The sequence below is a fragment of the Corvus brachyrhynchos genome, unplaced genomic scaffold (assembly GCF_000691975.1).
Source record: "Corvus brachyrhynchos isolate BGI_N302 unplaced genomic scaffold, ASM69197v1 scaffold2406, whole genome shotgun sequence".
NCBI classification, from domain to species: Eukaryota; Metazoa; Chordata; class Aves; order Passeriformes; family Corvidae; genus Corvus; species Corvus brachyrhynchos.
Genome location: NW_008238718.1, coordinates 3,380 through 3,811, shown reverse-complemented (window position 1 = coordinate 3,811; position 432 = coordinate 3,380). Strand labels below are relative to the sequence as shown.

Here is a 432-nt window from a genome sequence, read left to right as displayed (position 1 = left end):
AGCACTGGTAGTTGGAACCCCCCAAAATTCCCCAGGTGGGTGGCGAACCCCCCCCAGAGCCCACCTTGAGCTTGGGCAGCCTCTTGATGGTCTTCAGGGGCCGGAGCACGCGGAGGACGCGGAGGGACTTGATGGTGTTGATGTCCTTCCCTTTGCTGCTGCCACTGGGGGTGGGCGAGCGGGAGGTGTGGGACCCCTGGTGCGGCCGGGACACCCCGGAAATCCCAGCAGGGGTGGTCCCGGTCCCACGCCCTCCTCCCCTGCTGGTCCCACCCCTCCCCTCCCTCCAGGCTGAGCCCTCTCCCCCCTGCGCTCATCACGTGTTTGCCTGAGGCGCTTTTGGGGGGGCGGGGGGGGGAATTTGGGGAGAGGGAGCGAGGCACGACCACGAGCACGAGGAGAGGACGAGGACGGAGACGAAGGCAGAAGGAT

The 432-nt window shown here is 67.4% G+C and overlaps 1 protein-coding gene across 1 annotated transcript in view; it reads right to left on the bottom strand.

The window, feature by feature from the left end:
* LOC103618320 (voltage-dependent P/Q-type calcium channel subunit alpha-1A-like) overlaps positions 1–432 on the bottom strand; it is a 3,892-nt gene that overhangs the window by 2,659 nt on the left and 801 nt on the right. Inside the window, exon 2 of the mRNA XM_017738101.1 lies at positions 19–164. Within this exon, the coding sequence (XP_017593590.1) occupies positions 19–164 (146 nt within the window). The remainder of the gene's footprint in view (positions 1–18; positions 165–432) is intronic.